The sequence below is a fragment of the Bombus affinis genome, chromosome 14 (genome assembly GCF_024516045.1).
Source record: "Bombus affinis isolate iyBomAffi1 chromosome 14, iyBomAffi1.2, whole genome shotgun sequence".
In the NCBI taxonomy this organism is placed as follows: Eukaryota; Metazoa; Arthropoda; class Insecta; order Hymenoptera; family Apidae; genus Bombus; species Bombus affinis.
In genome coordinates, this window is record NC_066357.1 from 7873738 (window position 1) to 7891610 (window position 17873).

Genomic DNA, 17873 nt, shown 5'->3' on the forward strand with positions numbered 1-17873 from the left:
AGGTAAGTTAGAATAATTTCTCTTTAAGCTTACAAATTCATACCGATGCATGTATATAATTGATGAATCTTTATGTCGAAATCATGTAGCGTGTTTTACATTATTCTTTAGCGTTGGTGATATCTTTTTCTCAACATGTTGTGGCGAGAAATATTGTGCTACTAATCGTCACTAAACCATCCGTTATTCGAAAATTTATGTAAGGAATTTTTAATAAGATATATTGAAGCATTTTAACTAATATATAATCGTATAGCAGTGTTTAAATAACTGTTTATCCGCTGTCCTATTTTGCTTTCACATCTAATATTAATCAAAATTCTTCTAGATATCGTTTCTAGCATGTAAAAATTTACTCCACATCGGTATAAAACTTGTTAAAAAGAGAATCAGAGTACAGCGTAGTTTTCAACGTACTCCGCAAATGAAATTTGCATCGACCCAATACCTTCTAGTATACTCTATCGAACGCGTTAATTAACTTATGATACCTGAGTATAGATAAGCCGACTAATGACGCAACATGTGCTGCGTTTGTGCAAGGTATCGTTAGACAACGACTAATCACGTTATTCCCAAAATCTTCCGAATGAAATTTCGCGAGATATTCTAACGACAATGACACGAAGCATCCTCGTACCTGTCGCACCAGCGAAACGACTTCGATCCCATTTTTATCGCAGCAGAAATGCAACATTTGCTTCGCTTCGAGAGTTTGCTGGCTAACCGCGAAGAATTGTGGGAACATTGGCGAAGTAAAAGTAAAGCAGCTACGAGTCGCGTTTCGCAAGTCGGAAATTCGTACGGTGGTTGGTCTGACGTAACCCGTTACGAACCGTTGCGCGTTCAATGGTCCATATTGCGCGTTACTTCTCAAACAGAATAAACATCGTCTCCGATGATTTAGCTATGCGTCGAAATATCTTTCTAAGAGGTTCTTCGTTACATATCAGAGGAGGTGGAGACTGATAGGAAAGTGAAAGATATAATATCAGCGTGGTTGAACAAAAACTCACGATCGTTGGCTAGTGCTTCCGCGTTTCTTGCAGTTATTAATAAAAGCTCGTTCTCTGTACACGACGGGGCGACTGCGAGCCGCCTCTTCTTCGGCAACGGGACGATCTCACGGCCTGTAATCAGTCGGCGGATCTCCCAAGAGCTAATTAGAAACTTACGGAGAAGAGGTTTCTGTCAGCAACGTTCCTCAAGCCAGCGGAAGAAGCCTTTTCCTCTGGTAACGATAACAGATCGTTATGCGCACATACGCTCGTGCTTTTCGTCTACAATTTCATCCGTTCGAGTTAGGTGCAATTACTCTTAACTGCTTTGAACGAACGTTCGCAGTCGGTGGAGGTAGAACGGTCGAATATAGGATATATTTGATGAATTCTTGTAATTCGAATTCAGAGTATCTCTGAACGAATTATAGTCATCGGAACCAAAAGTAGGTTCTTTAAAAGAGGAACAGCTTTACTGCCAAAACATTGGAGCCAGGTGCGCGTTTTCGTGCTGCGTATCGTGACACGAAGTTGCATGACGCCACGTCGTTAGCCAGGTATTCGTAAATGCAGCGAGTCCTTGGTAAAGTCTTGAATCGATTGCTTTCCATCGAAGCGATAAGAAAAAATAAATAGCCGGTAGCAAAATAAATCGATTCGATACGATTACTTTGAAGCCTAAAAAGCGAGGGACGCGAGGGAAGACTTTGATATGGCGGAACGGCGGCGAAGGCCAACGAAAAAAAGTGCACCGATGCAACATACCGTAACGATCGTGTCTGTTATTGTCGATTGCATCGTGGAGCGCGCACGTGCCAGCACCAAGTGCAACGTAAATAGCTTCCGCGATGTGTCTTGCGGCAGACCGCAAGAAGAAAGAAATTCTATCGTTGGAATTGTCAACTAACAGCGCGCAAATCTTTTGATACTTTTTCCTAAGTTTCTTCGATACTTTTGGAGGTGCAGTCTGCAACGCTTCCGCTTCGTTATTTCCGCTTTGAAATAGGCTGACGCTGTTGTGAATGGAGCTTAATACTCGAGAAGAAAGCGGAGTAAGAAGGGAACAGCGAAGAGAACGCGAAGCAATTACTTTGCCCCACCGTTTAAATCGTTCGAGGAGTTTCGTTATTACCTTTTTTGCGAGCATTAAAGTCGGTCGCCTCGATGGGTGCATATAGAGAGAGAGTTTCACTTTTCCCACGATTATCTGTCATCCAATGATTTCAATCGATCTGGTTTTTCCTCGATTATTGGCAGTTGCACCAGCGGCGATTAGTACATACTCATATAAGTGCAAATGATCGTTTCAACCCTGAAATCAGTCACGCAACATTTACTATAGTATTCTGTAGTTCGATCGGGAATCGAATGTCCAGCGATAAAGTTCGGTTCGCTGAGACTAGCACGGTTATGAAAGAAGAAAAATGTTGAGTATATGGCTGGGCGATCCAGAGGTATATTTCCACGGAAGGAAAAGTCTGGATGCAGCGACAGAGATTTTCGGTGTTAGACTAATGGAGCACGCCGATCTGCCTAATCTCGAGCAACTCATACGTCCGGAGACGTATGAAATTTTTGGAGACGTGGAACTCGAACGCATCTTGTATTCGATTAACTGTAGACGATCGTCTGACAATTTTGCAGCATGATAATAGGAAACGTTCGTTTGCAGCGAGGCGAGTTGTCTATCAATGGTGCAGTGTAACGAAAAGTGTGAAATCGTTTCAGGCATATGCCTTTGCAATTATCCGAACGTGCCGTCGGTGGCTCCAGATGATTGGCTGACTTGGTTGTACAGATTGTACAAGTAATGGAAACTATTTCTGTCGAACACAAATTTCATTAGCCCGTTAAGCGCAGCACTGATTATTGTTCGTTTAACGCGAATATTAAAAAGAAAGGTGAAACGCTCCTCTTATCTACGATTCGTTTGATAAAGGATCGAAGATGTGACAGAAGGAAACGCGATGTTTATACATATCCTCGTGTGGGACAAACGATATACTGGCAACTTCTTCGCAGACCTACTGACAGGACTCTTCGATATTACGTCGTATTTGCAGCACGTGATTCTCGTGATTCCTCCTCAGATTATCATACGTGAGCCCAAAGATGGATCTTTCGGTAGACGCGGCTCAAAACCACCGGTGGTTTTAATTTTCCAGCTGCCGCGGACGTGTTCGAACAGCAGATGATCAGGATCCCGCAATACCGTGCCGACAAGCCGTCCGTGCAGTCAATCTACATAACCGAACGTCATCTAAAAAATCCCAGGCTCAAGATTCGACGTGCTGTGTGAGTTGCGTTTCACGCGACTTTCTGAATCGTTTCTTCTATTTATACACGGTGATTCCGATATTGTACTATAGTTAGAAAGGAGTTGATCCCTCGTACAAAAGTAGGTTGAAAATACACGGTCTTAAATTCATGTTGCAATTAGAGCTCGAATAATATAATTAAAATGAAAAATATAAACGAATTCGCGTAGTCTAATATTCAGATCAAAGTCATTGTTTCAAGTAAACGCGCTCCATCAACGAAATGTTGACAAATTTTCAGATCGGAGTACCACGTGAACAAATTTTATTTTATATTTTTGACTTACTTTCGCGTAAGAAATCGCTTCCTTCCTAAATGTACCACAAGTTTAGGGTTGCCCTGTATATTGATCAGTTTGTTTACATAGAATTTCCGCGACGGCATGTAGACAAACAATTAGAAACGAAGGAGTTCAAGGAGCACTGTAACTTCTGACTCATCGTAATAGAGAACTAAATAGAAACATTTTGTTTCCCACGTAATAGAGAAGAGGATAACGACGACATAGTAGCGATCATCGACGCGGAGTCGAGCCTCGTAAAAGAATTTTATGGAGAATTTTACGTCAGCGAGATGATTCGCAATCCTGACAACTGTCGACGACTGATCGTTTCCGAGGATGACGATGGTTTTGCTACTGGCGTAATGTTTCTCAATAGCAACGCAGATGTAGATACGCTCAATCAGAATTTCGAACTGCGACCGTACAATGGTCTTAGAAAGATCCATGAAAACGACAAATTTCTTCGACAAAGCATGCAGCCTGCCAGCAAGACGTTCTTCTCTATATTTTGGAGAAAGTCCCTTGGGGAATCAACGGAAGAGTTAGTATTTTCTATTGTACTTCGTTTTGGGACATATCGAATTTGCGACTTATTCTTTCTGACGACTAATTCTGGAGAATAATAATTTTTGAGAAGTTCTTCTCATTGATATCGACGCACACGTTGCGTCGTTTGAATTAGAAAATATATTATTGCCGCTTAATTAAAATTTATAGTTTAATTGCATACCAAGGTAGTAAACACTGCTTTTAATTCTAACGATTAATTTATTAATTTGTACTTTAGTTCAATGTAATTACTTTCACTTGGCTTGTGTATGTTTGTAAACGTAATAGCGTATACATAGTAATCGTTATTTTGAAATTTAAAAACGCAATAGGAAAGAAATACAACTTTCCAACATCTCCAAATGAGAACTTGAAATCTATTTGTCTTGAACAGATTTATCTGTCAGATGCATTTATGTCAGACATATTCACACCGCATTAGATTCTCCGAGAAACTTTCACCGGAAGAGAGCATGGAAATCTTCGAGGACACAGATTCTAGAGTTTCTGTAGCTTCCAACGATGGATGGACAAAACTGATGCCACCTATGAGAAAACTGATCGATCCATCGATAATGACCTTCACCAGTGATCTGCAATCGATAGCCGATTACTTCGACACGTACTATCAATCAAAATTGATGACCAACGCGTTCACAGACTCGTTATTTACGATACCACGTGAGTTCCCCACGAATTTCGACTTACTGTTCGATTTTTATTTAAGAGGAACAAAACCAATTGCGACTTTTTTTTGCAACAAAGGAAGATCTATCGTTACCTTCGGTGAATCTTTCGGAGACCCAGTATTTGACAAGATCGATGTCCCTTCGCAGCCTGTTTATCACGGCGATGTTAACGCATTCGTTTTGGAAATTTTCGCGATGAAAGATCAAATGAAACGTCGCTGGAGTAGGAACTTCATGGAGGCCGCGTTCGAGTGTTTTCCCGACTTGGATTATTGCGTGATCCTTCTGCCTTTCTCTCATCCTTACTTTCCTCTCCTCCAACATTTCGTGGTATATCACACTTCTTATTGACACATTCGAGACTAACATATTTCAAGAAATTATTCTTGAAGTTATCCTAACGTTATCCGGACAAAAGAAATATAGAAAAGTCATGGGATTTATATTTAATAGGAGCAATGAATAAACGTAATAGAACATATAGAATAACTATATTATTGTCACTAATAATATAAAAACCAAATAATAGTTATCATGTGATGAACTCTTTTTAGTACAAAAGTTACTAAAATTCAGCGTATTGTTAAATTTTATCTCGCCACTTAACGTCAGTTCTCGAATGAATTAACTTAACAAAAATTAGCAATATCTTGACGCTTTTTTAAACGATCCAGCGTGTGCCACTGAAGTGTAACAAGGATTATCCGATGACGCTATACGTAATGCATCGTGCTGCTCTTCTGGGTCACATAAAGCTTCGAGAAGCTAAGCTTTCCGATAGAGACGACATACAAGAACTTTTACAGAATATTCCAAAAGCGGAACAAGTTTTAATAGACTTTGATATCGCGATGGATAAAAAACCATCAGAGATGCAGTGTTATGTCTGTCAATGGAAGGACAGGATAATCGGTGTAGCAATTCTTTGGTGAGCTTAGATGGATGTTGACTGCTTTTTAGAAAATTTTTTACATCTCCATGAACATCAACGATCATATAAATTTCATTAGCGTCGAGAAAGAAGTCACGTATATTAGACGACGTTATCACATAGAAGATTACATCGCAGAGAAAAATATACCTGGCGATGCTTATGGACGTATTCTACATTTCATACTGATGCCAGTTTTCTCCATTCATCTGCCCTTCTTCTTCTGCGAGATCGCTCGTTTTAGTGGCATGATCGTTCTTTATTATCGACTTACAGAAACAGCGTTGAGTGCATTGGTAAAATTCGACGATAAAATTACATTCCTCTCGAAAGTCTTAGGACACACCCTACTTTTAACAAAACTTTGGTCAAACTTTTATTATAGCTCATGAATTTTAAATTGCATGTATTTCTTAATATTAATTTCATATTTTAACAGCATCGACAGAGCGTCAAGTTAAATAAATTATTACAACGTTATTCAGCCATGATCTCGTCCAATTTTAGAGCAAATGTAGTAACTTTTCCAAGACTTTCGGGTGGGCAACAAATACAGAGTTAGAAAGAGGATACGCGTTTAGCTTGTTGATATTATTTGACTTACCAGGAATAGAATAGTATCATTTGCTTTCCTAAGCATTGCAAATATACGAAGGAATTTGCCACATTTATTTTATTGGTTGAAACTGTTCTCGGTGTTGATCCTTACATAAGAATAACTATATGACATCAGCCTGAAAAATTCATCATTGTACTATGGAACATAGTTATAAAAATAGTATGAAATTCTTGAATTATATTTCCTTGCAATTTCTGGCTTTCTAGGCTAGATCTTGTTCCTTAAATACTTAAAAAGGCCACAGATTGATACACAATCGATACACAATCTGGAGATCCTGCAGGCCATTCTGTTTCACCTCCTTCCAATTCACGCGTTCCCTGTAAATCAAAAAGTGTCAGCACAACATGAGATAAAACGTGTAACCACCTTTCTGACTTACCCTGTAGTTCATCCTGAGACGTACTGCTATTTTAGACTCGTACGCATCCTCTGACGATATGCTTGAACACTATGGCTTCCGTGAGACCTCGTCGAAGAATCGAATACAAGTATCATGGTTTCGAGGAAGCTGACGAGCCTACGAAACGAACTGAACGTTTTTCGCTTTTCATGACGTCACCAAGGATCGCATTGATACCAAAACCGATCATCGATTCGAGGGTGGTTGTGGTGGGCGCCTCGGATTGTGCCGTTGCATTCTTAGAACATCTTATTTTTGGGTAAAACTGAATGAAAAATTGAAGGAACTCTGAAGGTGAACGACAAACTCTGTTTTCTTAAATTTAGACAAAGCTTCATACGATTCGCGAATATCACTCTGATATCGCCACACGGCTTACCTTTCGAGGACGAAGACGAAATGTGCGCGCGTTTGCTACCCTTCAAAGGCCGATATTGTCCGAGGTATCGTCGGCTGATTGGGGCACGTTATCGAATTAGTATTGTATATGGAACAGTGACGTCGATTCAAAGGTATGGAAAAACAGAGAGGAAATAAAAACATCGTAGAGATGCGTTTATGGGAAATTGGAAGTTGCAAATATGTACAAAATGCACGTATTATAATACCCAAACATATATAAAATGTCGGGTATAACACTCGTTATAGTATCTAATAAGTAAAAAAAGTTTTCTACCTAGATTTCATTTTTCTAATTATCTTCATGAAAATATGAACTTTCACAAACATTCACGATCTACATTACAGTGTTAATGAAATTTCTTCAAATGTTTTCTATAATGACACAAATATTCTCGTGGCCGATTGCACCTAATAGGAAAGAGAAATACGTAACCGTGATGCATCAAGGAAACATTACGTACGATTATCTCATCTTAACCTGTGGAATGCAGTATCAGCGTCCTCAATTTCAAGATGAATTGGACGAACAGAAAAAAGGGTAAATCAAGAAGATAAAGCTGTAGAAATTAGAACGAATATCAACAATTATTTTTCCCTCGCCTAGAGAATTTTTGCAGCACGAAACACCTTGGAACTGTTTGACGATCAATGACGATACAGAAGCAGCTATCTGTTTAGAGAAGATCGAAGTGCTGACAAATAAATTGAAACGCGAAAGTTAGTCGTTCGATCAGATTTTACAAAAGAAGAAACCAAACATTAATACACGACGTTTTTCTAGGGAAGATTATCTTTTATGGACACAACATCGATTGTTATTGCGCCCTTCAAGGATTGCTCGAATTTGGAGTTAAGGGTTCTTGGATCACACTGATCCAACCGCCATTGCAAAAGTGTACATCCTACGAAAATATCTTCTTCAACGATTGCGAAGTACAAAAAGCACGCGAATTAGATTTGTTTTTCTTTAATCGTTCCAACGACACTCTTCGACTCCACTGTACAACACTGAGCGACTATTTTGTTACTGATATACAATGTTTATACGTTTGCTGATACCAACAGTCTTATTCTATTGCGAAAAGAGTGTTCATCTTTAATTAATATCAGAATATCTTTTAAACTAAGCATTTTTAGAATCTTAGATGTATGTACCTTAGTTCTTTTATATAGAAATTTGAAAAACATATTGCTTAATACATAAAGAAATATGTGGCTATGGAAGGTGTACGCAGAAGTGATGAAGTCGATTTCGGAGAATAATATCGAGGTGCTCGTGGGTTGGGAATTGATCGATTGGCACGTAAAAAGCTTGCCACGAGGAACAATGATAGAAGCGATCGTTATCCGCCTGAGAGGTAAAACCAGAACGTTGGACTGCGACGCCTTTCTAAATTTTCGCGAGAAGACCATCAACATGAGGATATTTTTGGGTGATTGCCAATGACGATTCCTACGTCAACGAAGTTCATAATTCTGTCCACGACCGCTGACTATGATTCATCAATGCGTTCGATCCTTTTCAGCGATCTGTAGGTCTGGACTCATGTTCGACGGCCAGCTGGTCATAGACACGGAATTAAGGACAAACGACCCATCGATCTTTGCTGCTGGTAGCATAACTAAGTATTGTAGAAGATTCTACCTCGAAGCCTGGCAACATATATACTTTAATAGTATAGAGATCGGCGAGAAAGTTAGTAAACCAAAACGTCCTTGCACGATTCATAAATATTGCGGTTTATTGGCTATAAACTTCTCTTTTACGATCCTACTCTTTATGAGTTTTAATGAGAGTTAATATTTCAAAACAGACAAATATGCAAGTAACTGTAACTTTTCCCTCGTAATTTCTTAATAACCAAATTGATGGATAGAAACGTTAAAATACTTCCGGGTGTAAAGGTTTAACACTGATAATTTGTAACTTGTGATTTGCACAATTTTGCTAATAATATTTATTCAATTCCGCAAGATGATTGAAATCTTCAAATCTGCGAGTCTTTTAGTTTCACGAGGTTCATTAATATCTGATAGCTGGCGAAGATTCTTCGATCGGTCATCGAAAATGAACATCGATGCAGCGAGACATCGGTCGCACAGTTAAAAAGCAAGGAAGATCAACCGATAGTCGTGTTTCGATCACCGAAAATCGTGGCCTGTACTTTACCCGGTGGTTATCGCTACGTTCACGTGGCCAAGTCTGGAAAATCCATGTTACGCAAACCTACGATTCAGTACAACGTTTACGTGAGTTTTCATTGTGCTTTCGCTACGTTTCGCGAGGAAATTCGTTTAAGCGATCGTATTTAGGGTGAAGTGCTGATAACAGGCTCGTGTACATCAGAAATTGGCTACTTTCGCATACAACTGAATCGGTTTGACATGATAGAAACAGTAACGTGTTTCAACAAGAAGGTAGAGAGACATATCACTTTACTTTTTTAATGATTTCGGAGTATGCGTAATAATTCGCCAATATTTTAGGATTTTGAAGTGCGTCATATGGTCGCGTTATACGGAAAACACGAGAGCTTACTGAACGAGCTTAAAGCACGTTTCGAAGTAAATCGTTTTTCGCATTTCTATGACGTAGAACCGAGAATAAAAGATCTAGAAAATAATTATACCTGTCACCGTGATATAGAAATCGTTGATCTCGGACTTTTACGCGTACTTCCGGGAACCATGGGCCATGGCGATCTTCTACGATAGATTCGAGTGTCTTCGAGTGGAGAACCGTGCTACGCTCTTGTCGAAAACGGTAAGAGAAACGAACATTGAAAATAATTCACTCGAGAAACGAACGACGAATAAATTTTTCTCGCGACAGGCAATTCCTGGACAATCATTAGTTGACGATTGCGTGCGTGCACTAGTACAATCCAACTGGAATGCGGTGAGTCAAGAATTTATAAGCAGCCTGCGGATTTTTATGCCATCCAGCATTTTTGTATAATTTGTATATCGACGTAGAAGGTCACGTCTTTCCTTATCTTTCATACTATATAAGTTCCAGCAAATTGAAAGTTAAAGTGAAAGTATCATTTAGATTAATCACTTCTTTTCACCACGCCTCTTACTTTACTCAATACTTTATTTCGCATAATGACAGGATACGCAGTCTATTTATGAGATACAAAGTTTAATTTTTCGTTTCTGATCGTGTCAAACGTCGCGTAATCTTCTTAGATACAAGACAACGATCGTCAGACCATCCAATCGAGATTCGCTGGCTCGGTGTACCAGCAGGAAATAGAGGAAAATTTGCTAGATCTGCTACAGTTCTCCGAAGAAGACTTGCCTGTTTACTGCACTCCTGGAAAATTCCGTGAATTATACGCGGACATTGAAAACAGTCCACTGTACACGGATTTGTAACTAAAGAGACTCGTAAAGATATTTAAACAGATATGGAAACCTTCTATAAATATATTATCCGCATTGCACGAAACATTGAAACATTTTATTGATACTATGTAATGACACGACTGTCGTGATCGTATCGATAAAGTTTGAAATAAGATGGACGACTATAAGTGGATTCGATTCGTTGATTAACATCTCGTTCGACAGGAAAGAATTCATTATAAACAAAGTCTTACCACGTTTATAAAAATATTCTACGGCAAACGTTCAGATACTTTCATGTATCACCGTAAATGGATGCTCCTGTCACAGCTAATTTCCATTTCACGCTTTCTCGAACGAACAGCAGTCTTTTTCTTCGACACGTAAAACGCGTTTTCGAATCACCCGTGACGCCCGCTGAAACCACAAACACGTTAGAGATCGATGAATAGACGCTTCTGATTTTAAGATCGCCTTTTCAATCGGAAACTGTCCTCGATCGCTTCGTCCGTGCCTGTTTACTTGGCATGCTATTCAATCTGTGGGTCAAGTTTAACATTCCGAAGAGCTGCTCCATAAACATACAGCTCAAGGCATTTACTCGCCACCTACGCACCATGAAACGACAAATACGCGTTACAGAAATGTCACGGCACGCCTTTTAAACGCGAAATTGTCTCTCCGGTTGCTTATCAGCCTGTGCGGATCGCGGATCCTCGACTTATTCTCTTTGGAGAACAGGATCGCCTAATCTAAAAGAGAAAGTACGTCCGAGGCCTGACTTTAGCAGCGTTCGACCTGTAACACTTACACGTGACAAACGATAGTGAGACATTCTGTGCATCTAGGTACACTGTTCGAAACAATTAGTGAGTTGCTAGTATGAACAGTTTTATTGCGTCAATTGGACAAACAGAATTACGCAGGAATCCAATACTGTCATCCTTAATTAAAATGTTCTGCCAAGAATTTCTTCATTTTTCAAGATAGGCACGTTGAAATATTTGGAATCCGTCAAATAAAATTGTATTATGTAGAGTATTACGAAATAATGATTTGAAATCGAACGAGCACGAAACTTCACTGAATAAATTACGAACAAATGATTTAGAAAATAATTATCTCTTTATTCTCCAGATTTTTTGCATTGCTAATATAAAAGTTAAATTTTAACTTTTGTACAGTAAATGTTGTAAAAGAAATTGATAAATTAGTTGTGTATGTACTGCCTTTATACCGAAGCTACAAAAGCTTTTGTCGATTTACGAGGAATTTCTTTCCTTGGCGGGTTTATGTTCTTCATAGTGGGAAAGTTAATATATATTATAAGTTATATTATATATTATAATATATTATATATTATATATTATATTATATATTATATATTATATTATATATATATATTATAAGTTACTGAAATATTAGGAATTCATTAAAAAAATGTACACATTCAAGCAACGTATATAAAAATCAAAGTGTGACATGGAAAATGATTCTCTGCCTATTTTGAGCTGTTGTGCTACCGTGGCAAAGTGGCGATTTAAATATAGAATAACGAGATGTTTTATCAATTACATGGCGCGAACAAGCGGCCAAATGCTTTACAGCTTAATGGACCAGTGATTCAGAAGCAGAACCGGAAGCAGAATCGTCTAATTAAATATTTTGGCAAGGAACTTTGTTGAGGCTTCCGTTAAGTTCGTGCATCCTATCAAGGCTATTCCTTTCCTACGTGTACGCATTGATTAACATTTTTATATTACTACGCGAGCAAAATCAGTTGCGACAAAAGGAGGTAGAAATCAGTCGCGCGAGAACCGTGCGCAGGAACGTTTGATCTTCTATCGGTTAGGGCGACATCCATTCGCGGAAATGAGCGTACCTAAGTCGCTTCAGTCTTACTTTTACGAAAGGAAGTGCTATTTGTGCGAGAAACACACGGTTTATCCAGACCACGACGATGCTAAGAAATCGACTCACAGAGTGAGATTCAGCGAGCCCAGTAAGTGGTCAAACATTTTGGTCCAATGTAAACGAGTTCTTCTTTTTTTATTTTATCTTATTTATTTATAATCGCAGCCATCTCCGAGAGTTATTAGTAGATTGAGGATTATTTATGCATTCATAGGAAACTGGAAAGTGCAATATTACAAAGAATGCACATTGTAACTTCTGTAATACTTGATAGATAAAGCACTTACCTGGTAGTATCGAGTTTCTACCTTCTTTAATCATATTCCCAAAATAGATGAATTACATACTTATCAGCGACTGTCACAGTATACAGTTGCATTACATAGGCTTGTCAAATATTGTATTAGAGTAGCCTGCAATTGGGTAATCATAGATACGTATAATATTTACATTGTTATAATGGGCATATTATGTGTAACAGATGTCAATTACCACGTAGACTGTTGCCTCGCTGCGTCTGGATTGGTTGAAGAAAGTTTATGTCATTTAGGAACTTTAAGAGATGTTTCCTTTATTACTTCCTTCTTATTTATCGTCGACGTAAAGTTGCTTGGAACTTTCGACAATCAATTAATATTGATTAGTTTCACAGCGATTCTTGTGTTGTCAAATATCACGTTTCTTCGAAGCTTCTTTCGTACTTAGATGGACGTGGGTAAACTTTGTGTGACATATTAAACAGCAGATGATTAAAATTGCGATTGAATAATGTTTATATATATTACGTATAAATATATTTATTTATTTACGTGTATCTACACGATTGTCGCATATCTAGCGACGAGCGCTATTTTGTTCGCTATATTTGCCTTACCCTCTATTCGCTAATACTACGATACGCGCGTAAAAAAATCGCTCGTTTGCATGGAACTTACCATCAAAGAATTCGCGAAGTCTCCCAGAAGGAATATTACAAGGAAAGATAGAACAAAAAACGATTAAAACGTCGTCAGAGAAGAAACAGTAGCTATTTTCGTTCCTATGTAATCTGGTTTTGACATGTATCCAAAAGCACGGAGTCCCTGACGTTGGGTCAATGTCACGCTATTCTCGTTGCTCGTTTTACTCCCCAACACGTGGACTTCGCAGCTGTTAAATCTCGTGGTAACAAGATTTCTCTGAATTTAGCCAGAGACTATGTTGTTCCGTCGACTTTTTAAGCTTTTTAGTCTGTTAACCAAAAAAGAATTAACTTGTCACACCAGTTGGTCAAGTTCTTGGACATAATACATATGTATGTAGTTCTTTTATTTATGGATTTTCTATCTTCTTAAGCGTCGTTACATTTTTCTTAACCCGTCAAACGTGCTATTCTTTAAGCAGAAGTGCTTAAATTTCTGGCGAATCAATTTCAAATCTTAGGGATGTAAAAATGAATTATCAAATTTCGTAGACGTAATAATCAGAAATAATATAGGAAATGCCAGAAATTGGTCATTTTCACCACTCTGGTTCTAGCGTTTATTATAACAGTTTCTGCTTAAAGGTCGCCTTGTTAAAACAGGCTAATATGGAATTAATGCGCGTTAAGCGATTCGCGTGTTCTTGCACCATAATAGCGTGACAGATACAAAACAACAGACGCATGTTTATGTAATACCAGTGTTATTATACGACTATTACGATTACCACGCCTTCGTAATATAACTTGCGAATTAATGATAATGCGAGACGCAGTTACGTAACGAAAATCGATTTACCCAGTGGCCGGTTCTCTTTTAAACTATCGAACAAATTTATATATCATATTACTAATTGAACGGTCAGTTAACGAAAGAACTGAGAATATTTATACAGATTCATTAAGATGCGGATGAAATTATTTTATTTGATTAATAGTTTAAGGCGTATCAGCGCGTGTGTTCTCTTCACCATAAAAGGGAATATTCAAGACCTACAATATATTCACGATGCGTCGCGCTGATTCACGCGTCTTTTATCGCGATAATTGTCACAATCTTTCTCTTAACAGCCTTACCTCGATAGCCTTGTGTTTAAACGTTTGCGAATGGATGACTTTTTTTCTTTACAGGCAAGATGTTAAGATCAGCTTCGCCACAATATCCCAGCAGAGCATCCGATGCTCGAGTGATCCGTCTGACAGCGGATCAAGAAGTTGTCCTCCAAGAACAGTTCAATAGATGGCCCAGGGCACCTCATGCGGCGGATATCGTCCTTTTGGCAGCCGAAACTGGACTCTCGGAATCCGACGTTGAGGTTCTTACAGTTCTTTATTCCTTCTAAAAAAGAAATACAATAGATATTCAGAGGAAAACTTGATAAATCCCACAGATGCAAAAATGAGCAAAGTGCATATAATATGCAAGAATATAAGATATACCTATAGGAGAAAACTTACTATAATCTTTAATAAGTAGAAAGAATTTCTATTTAATTTCTATTTCTTTAATTGTGTACATACATGTATATATTTATATAAAAATCCGTGATCTCCTAGTAATAGGTTTAATAATCTTTGATGTTGAAGCAACATTAAAGTCAAAGAGAAAAAGAAAAGAAAAGAAAAAATACAGTAGAATTCTTTTATGCGAGTATTCTGATACATATTGAAACTTTCTATTATTGAAATTTACTATGTAGAATATTTGTTATTAACAGGGTTTTTTCTACGATAATTCTTAAATATTGAAGTAGATAAATAATTTTCTTTGTCTCTAATTAAATAATAAATAAAATTCAATATAAAAAATGTTCTATCATTTGGACATCTTTCTCTCTATTAATTCAGATATAAGAAGCTCTATTGTGTTTTGATAATGTTGTTAAACAAGAGAAATCATGGCTAAAGATTTAATATTTCTTCTAGGCTTGGTATGCTATCCGATTAGCCCAGTGGAGGAAAGAACAGGGCCTGGGAGGAAATCTTGGTCTACATTAACGATTAATATCGAGACATCTCGTATGTTATCTTAACTGTGTACCTGAAAATGTAATACGTATAAGGATTGCCGATCAACCTGACAACGATCTATTCTTTATCGATCTTCCGTTGCTTCTAGCTTAGTGGTTATGCTCGCGTAGATTTCATTAATTTAGAGCTACACGACTTATGTTTATATTAATTGTGATCGTGTAGCAAAGCTAGAGCGAATCGTTAGAAACAATGGTACTAAACATTGATTTTAAGGAGTAACTGTGAGTAAAAAGATGTATATTAGAACGATATTCGTAGTTACTGTAATAATTTAATCATTTTATCATTATTTATTTCGATTTTAAAGTTCACGAATATTAAAATGTTCGAATGAAAAACTATTTCCAAATGGCTAGACATTTTTTAATCATAAATATGTCATGCAAAGAAGACATTACCAGTGAGTATTAATCATAGCATATGTAAGACCTGAACACAGGTCGCAAAACAAAATATATTAGTTGTAACGTATCAGGTACAACAGACGTATTTTAATGCTTTTAAATAGATGTACTAAATAACTGTACAAAAAAAATAAATTAAAATGAAAATGTTTGTATAACTCAGTTACTTAAATAAATGTTACACAAAGAATCGATGAGAAAAGATTGCATGCCGTGTATCATAGACGTTGTTTTATTGTCAATATCATGTATCAGGATATACATAATCTTCAAAATAGGAACTGTAACAATTGAACATTAAAAAATAATGTTGTTTGCATAAAATATACATATTTTTAATATACTCATTTAACGTTACAAAACTAACAAGTTACAAAGTTAAACTGTTCATCTAACATTCGCATCTTTTCCAATTGCATCTTTAATAGACTGTAGACCGTCTTTTTTGAGTATATCATCCAATTCTCGTTTAATTTTCCCAATAACTGGTGGCCCTCGGTACGTAAACGACGTATAAACTTGTACCAAAGAAGCGCCAGCTTTGATTTTGTTATAAGCATCCTCTCCAGTAAATATTCCACCAACTCCAATAATAGGAATGGTACCTTTCGTTCGTTTGTACATATCCGAAATCATTGCTGTGGACATATCAGCCAAAGGAGCTCCACTAAGCCCTCCTGTTTCCTCTTTAAGAGGACTCACTAAATTATTTCGCGTAACTGTAGTATTACACAATATCAGGCCATCCACACTCGATGATTGTTGAAGTATTACATCCGCGATATCCTGCTTCTCAGAATCAGATAAATCTGGAGCCAACTTCAACAACAATGGTTGTTTGCATTGTACGGATTGTCTGACATTGTTTATTTTTATTAACAAGTCTTCCAATTCTTTTTTATTCTGCAACGTTCTTAATCCAGGAGTATTAGGACTAGATATGTTAATTACAAAGTAATCTGCTACATCTGCGAATTTCTTTATTCCATCTATATAATCTTGCGCGGCGTTGTCTGATGTTTTATTTTTACCTAAATTAACTCCAACAATACCATCAAAGTTCTGATTCTTCTTCAGTCTTTGCAAGCGTTCCCAAACCACTTCATGACCTTCGCTATTGAAACCATATCGGTTAACAACTGCATTGTCTTCCGACAACCTGAATACTCTTGGTCTTAAGTTGCCAGCCTGAGGTTTCGGTGTAACTGATCCTTTTAATGAAAATTTCAGTATAATATAAATCAATTGTGAATCGTTAATGACATATGAATAGTATTTACCTATTTCTACAAAGCTAAATCCTATTTTGTGCAAACCCTCTATTGCTTCTCCTTGTTTGTCAAAACCAGCTGCCATTCCTAACGGATTCTTAAATTTCATGCCCCAAACATCAACAATTAAGGAAGCTGGATCATTTGTATCTTTTGCAGATAAAAGACCCCATTTCAAGACCTTCACTGCTATATTGTGTGCAACTTCAGGATTTACAAACCTTGCAAGCGGCATGATAAATCTGTTATAAAACTTCTCATCACCCTGGTAAATGCAATAACCACCATAAAACATAGTGGCAGTGGCAGTCACTTGTAAAAGTGATTTTAATTTTTGTTTGTTATTCAGACGGTGTGACATTTTACAAAAGAAATAATCCTTTTACATAAATACACCTTCCTATTGTATAAAAACATTTAACCCTTCTTTTGAGGTTAATACTATCTGACCATTTAATCAACATACACGGTCAATCCATTATAAAACGATATCGTAACGCTATCTCACGTTGAACGATATAATCATCTAAAACCATCTAATAATTAAACCACATTCTATATTTAAATATATGTATATTTCAAATGTTCTCAACACGTGATCACAGAATGACATATAAACTATACAGAACCATCTGTCGGCGACTGCACGAATTATTGATTATAAAAAGCCACTGAAACGATTTACTGCGCATACTCGATCAATTTGATTTCGAGAATTTAAAATGAATATTGAAACACCAATAAA

General features: G+C 37.3%; 3 protein-coding genes and 1 long non-coding RNA gene across 4 annotated transcripts; 2 read left to right on the forward strand and 2 right to left on the reverse strand.

Annotated features, from left to right (window-relative positions):
- The first annotated feature begins 206 nt into the window (after nt 1-206).
- LOC126924498 (cilia- and flagella-associated protein 61-like) lies at nt 207-11858 on the forward strand. The gene is given in 20 exon segments (XM_050739042.1): nt 207-2601; nt 2671-2805; nt 2938-3157; nt 3160-3293; nt 3803-4220; nt 4524-5168; nt 5513-5766; nt 5849-6065; nt 6806-7050; nt 7118-7325; nt 7502-7731; nt 7798-7910; nt 7975-8240; nt 8339-8340; nt 8400-8626; nt 8720-8889; nt 9231-9611; nt 9681-9758; nt 9841-10092; nt 10386-11858. Coding segments are annotated over 20 exon segments (4563 nt in total). The 5' UTR covers nt 207-2422; the 3' UTR covers nt 10575-11858.
- Nucleotides 11859-12321: 463 nt separating this feature from the next.
- Nucleotides 12322-16015, forward strand: LOC126923993 (uncharacterized). The gene is made up of 3 exons (XM_050737988.1): nt 12322-12546; nt 14551-14735; nt 15346-16015. Exons 1-3 carry the CDS (start codon nt 12417-12419, stop codon nt 15415-15417), a joined length of 387 nt encoding a protein of 128 aa, XP_050593945.1. The 5' UTR covers nt 12322-12416; the 3' UTR covers nt 15418-16015.
- LOC126923996 (uncharacterized) lies at nt 12546-14640 on the reverse strand. The gene is made up of 4 exons (XR_007713362.1): nt 14497-14640; nt 12951-13688; nt 12746-12871; nt 12546-12676 (listed from the first exon to the last, which is right to left on the reverse strand). It is a non-coding gene; the product is annotated as an uncharacterized LOC126923996 (long non-coding RNA).
- Nucleotides 16016-16073: 58 nt separating the features above from the next.
- On the reverse strand, nt 16074-17756 carry LOC126923976 (dihydroorotate dehydrogenase (quinone)). Its single transcript, XM_050737960.1, has 2 exons — nt 17138-17756; nt 16074-17068 (listed from the first exon to the last, which is right to left on the reverse strand). The coding sequence occupies exons 1-2, from the start codon at nt 17487-17489 to the stop codon at nt 16245-16247; spliced, it is 1176 nt and encodes a 391-aa protein (XP_050593917.1). The 5' UTR covers nt 17490-17756; the 3' UTR covers nt 16074-16244.
- Between the last annotated feature and the right edge of the window lie 117 nt (nt 17757-17873).